Source organism: Mus pahari, chromosome 10 (assembly GCF_900095145.1).
Source record: "Mus pahari chromosome 10, PAHARI_EIJ_v1.1, whole genome shotgun sequence".
Classification (NCBI taxonomy): Eukaryota; Metazoa; Chordata; class Mammalia; order Rodentia; family Muridae; genus Mus; species Mus pahari.
The window spans coordinates 10,177,702-10,180,927 of record NC_034599.1 but is presented as its reverse complement, the minus strand read 5'-3'; the positions used below and the strand labels follow the sequence as shown (position 1 = coordinate 10,180,927).

The 3,226-nt window shown below is 47.6% G+C and overlaps 1 protein-coding gene across 3 annotated transcripts in view; it reads left to right on the top strand.

The window, feature by feature from the left end:
- Nucleotides 1-615: 615 nt before the first annotated feature.
- Piwil4 (piwi like RNA-mediated gene silencing 4) overlaps nt 616-3,226 on the top strand; it is a 39,923-nt gene continuing 37,312 nt past the window's right edge. For 2 of the 3 annotated variants that reach the window (XM_029543609.1, XM_021207768.1), the window contains exons 1-2: nt 616-702; nt 1,684-1,747. In XM_029543609.1, the coding sequence (XP_029399469.1) occupies nt 616-702; nt 1,684-1,747 (151 nt within the window). Of the gene's footprint in view, nt 728-1,683; nt 1,748-3,226 lie in introns of all 3 variants that reach the window. The other variant, XM_029543610.1, reaches the window with a different exon arrangement.

Genomic DNA, 3,226 nt, shown 5'->3' with positions numbered 1-3,226 from the left:
ATTTATTTGATTGTTACATCCATTTCGGGTCATTCCAAATGTTAGTCTAATGGTCTCCCCTCCTGCTTTTACCTGCTCTCACCCCATCTCACCATACACTCAGAGGAGCACACCTTATGACCTTCCCACAAGCTTCCCTCACACTTCCAGACTGGTGTGTGATGCCACTCTATATACATTTATGATTGGGTAATTTCTAAAAACCAGGACCAGAGAGATACATCCTCAAATGATAAAGACTGTAAGCTGGGTATTTATAGCAAATGAGGGACACAGAGGAAGAAAAAAAAAAGGTATGGGAGAGAGCGAAACAGAATAAAAAAAAAAAAGAAAGACATAGAGAGGGGGAAGGGGAGGAGGGAGGGACAAAGAGGAGAGAGATTCACACAATGGAATAGGTCCCCACCCCCTCCTTGTCCCGCCCCTCGTGCTTCTGCGCATTCTGGGGGTCCACGAGGCCCTGCCCGCCCACGCTAGGGTTGCTGTTTGCAGCAACCATCTCCGGAAGCTGAATACTCCCAAACTCCGAGTCACAGCCTCGCCACCTCTTTTACCAAAGAGAAAACACTTCTGTTGAGGCTCAGCTGCCCTGGAAAACCGCTGGCATCCAGGAACATGAGTGGACGGGCCCGTGTGAGGGCGCGAGGCATCCCCACTGGCCACAGTGCCAGGGAAGTGGGGCGGGCCTCAGGAGACCTCACGGTGAGTGCTTCTGTCTATCCTTCCTGTGGCCATCCTGGGCAGTGTTTTCCTCTACATGCCTCTCTTACTTCTTTGAGGCTTTCCCACCTTTTTCAGTTTCAAGTAGATACCATGGAAGTGCAAAAGGCAGTGTGGCTAGGGGGTGCATAGCTGCCTTCGACTTTCTTAGCTTTAATCCAGTCGCTGTAAATTGTGTGTGAAAGAATGAGGAAAAGAAAGGATAAGCAAAGGACAAACCGACAGACTGAACCTGGAAGTATCCTCACTTGCCTTGGTTTGATACGGTTGGCTCTGGTAAATGGTACTAGAAATTGTCTCAAATTCAGATGTGGAAAGATTCACCTGTTGTTGGTTGAGCAAACACTTGGAGTGTGGCTGTTTGCTGGGTGGTCAGACAGAAGCAATACTGAATAACAATGACACATCTACTGTTTGGAGAACCTTTTAGACTCGGCCACATGGGTTTGTGACCGTTTTGTCGTTGTTATCAGCTAGTGGGGTTCTCTTGACTTTGCTTTTTTTTTTTTTTTTTTAAACAGACCAAGATACAATAATTTCTTGGACAGAGAAGTTTCTGCAGAGAAAATGTCAGGGGCTTCTGTCCTTCCCTGTGTTGTGAACTGGCTTTGGTTCAGTTCATTCCCAGGGATCAGCCCTATGCTGAGGGATCACCCCAGTTCCATAGCTCACACGTCTGGGGCCTAATGCTGCTATTTGGGCCACTGTCAGATGGTAGCATGACTCAGCTAAATGCACTTGGCAAGGGGAGCACTTCAGCTCCCCCTTGGCCTTCTGTGGAGAATGGCCACCGACCTCCGGCCCCTCAAGGGCATCTACCTCCAGTGTTTTCTGCTCCTGGATCATGGTAATCCACAGTATGAGACATGATACAGTAATCTACATGATACTGTTCTTGCCTTTGGATAACGTCACGGGTTGTGATTTGTTTAAGTCTCAGCAGACTTTCTACCTATTTTGTAGGTTACATCTGCCAGTCCTGGGGACAGCGAGGCCGGAGGTGGGACAAGTGTCATTTCACAGCCACGTAAGTATCTCTGGATCTGCCTCCCTGACCTCCCTGACCTCCTTCAGCCTGAGTGGAGTAAGAGGACTCACCAAGCCCTGAGACATCAGACCCCACTACCTGCTCTGCAATGATTCCCCGAGGGGTCCTCCTCATAAGTTCACTGTGGATCCGCTGGCATCCTGGTGTTCCTCAGGACACTGGGATTCATATGGGGGAAGCCATCTTCTGATTCTTTCTGCTCAGCAAATCATTGTGAAACCCCACCAACCTGGAGACAGAGTGTTCAGAGCCCAGCTAAGCTCATACTGTATTCCTGAAGGTGACCTTGAACTTCTGATTCTCCTGCCTCTTCCCTCCCCAGTCCTTCAGTACTGGCTGCAGCTGCATACCACCACACCCATTTTATCTGGAGATTGGATTCAGGGTTTCATGCTTGCTGAACAAGCATTTTGCTGAGTTACATTCCCAGCCTCTGAAGAACACATTCCAAAAATACAGAGCACTGACATCAAAGTGCCCATTTTCCAGGATGGGAGAAACCAGCTACACACCTCTGTGATCCTCTATCAGTCCTCCCTGCAAAGCATGGTTCAGTCTCAGGGTCTTGTCCACTCTAGGCCTCACAGCCTAAGTTGCCTTGCCAGGCATATTGGGTTCTGCTTGGGCTGCCATGAGGAAGTACCATAGACTGAGGGGCTTAAATAAGAGACATTTGTTTGCCCCTGATTCTAGAGGGTTGAAGTGAATCTGAGAACATAGTGCATTTCATATCCCTGGGTGAAACCTGTTTACCATGTCCTGTATTGTGAACATGCAGTGAAGTTATTGATTTCTGATCAGTAAGCTGTAAGCTGAGGTGCCACAGACTCTCAAAGTCCATCTCTGGTTTGGTTTGATCTGAACTGCAGTGAGAATGTGCATGTGACACAGAAGGCCTGCTGTGAAAGGCAGCATGCTGGCCTGCCTGCCTCTGCCACTCTGACGTTATCATGAGTAACTCAGCATGCAGACAGTCCATCCTTTACAGTAATAGACATCATATAACCTGATTTTTCCTCTTTTAAGTGTATAGTTATGTTTTCTTTCTTTTTTTAAAGATGTATTTATTTATTTGATGTATGTGCGTACACTGTTGTTCTCTTCAGACACAACAGAAAAGGACACCATTACAAATGGTTGTGAGCCACCATGTGGTTTCTTGGAATTGAACTCAAGACCTCTAGTGCTCTTAACCGCTGAGCCATCTCTCCAGCCCTCAGTCCCAGGGTTTTAAGCTCACTCTTATTTTACAGTTACTGCTGGCATCTATCTCTGGCACTCTTTTGTATGGTAATACTGAAACTTACTTGTTAAAAATAACTGCCAGGCGTTGATGGCACACGCCTTTAATCCCAGCACTTAGGAGGCAGAGGCAGGTGGATTTCTGAGTTGGAGGCCAGCCTGGTCTACAAAGTGAGTTCCAGGACAGCCAGGGCTATACAGAGAAACCCTGTCTTG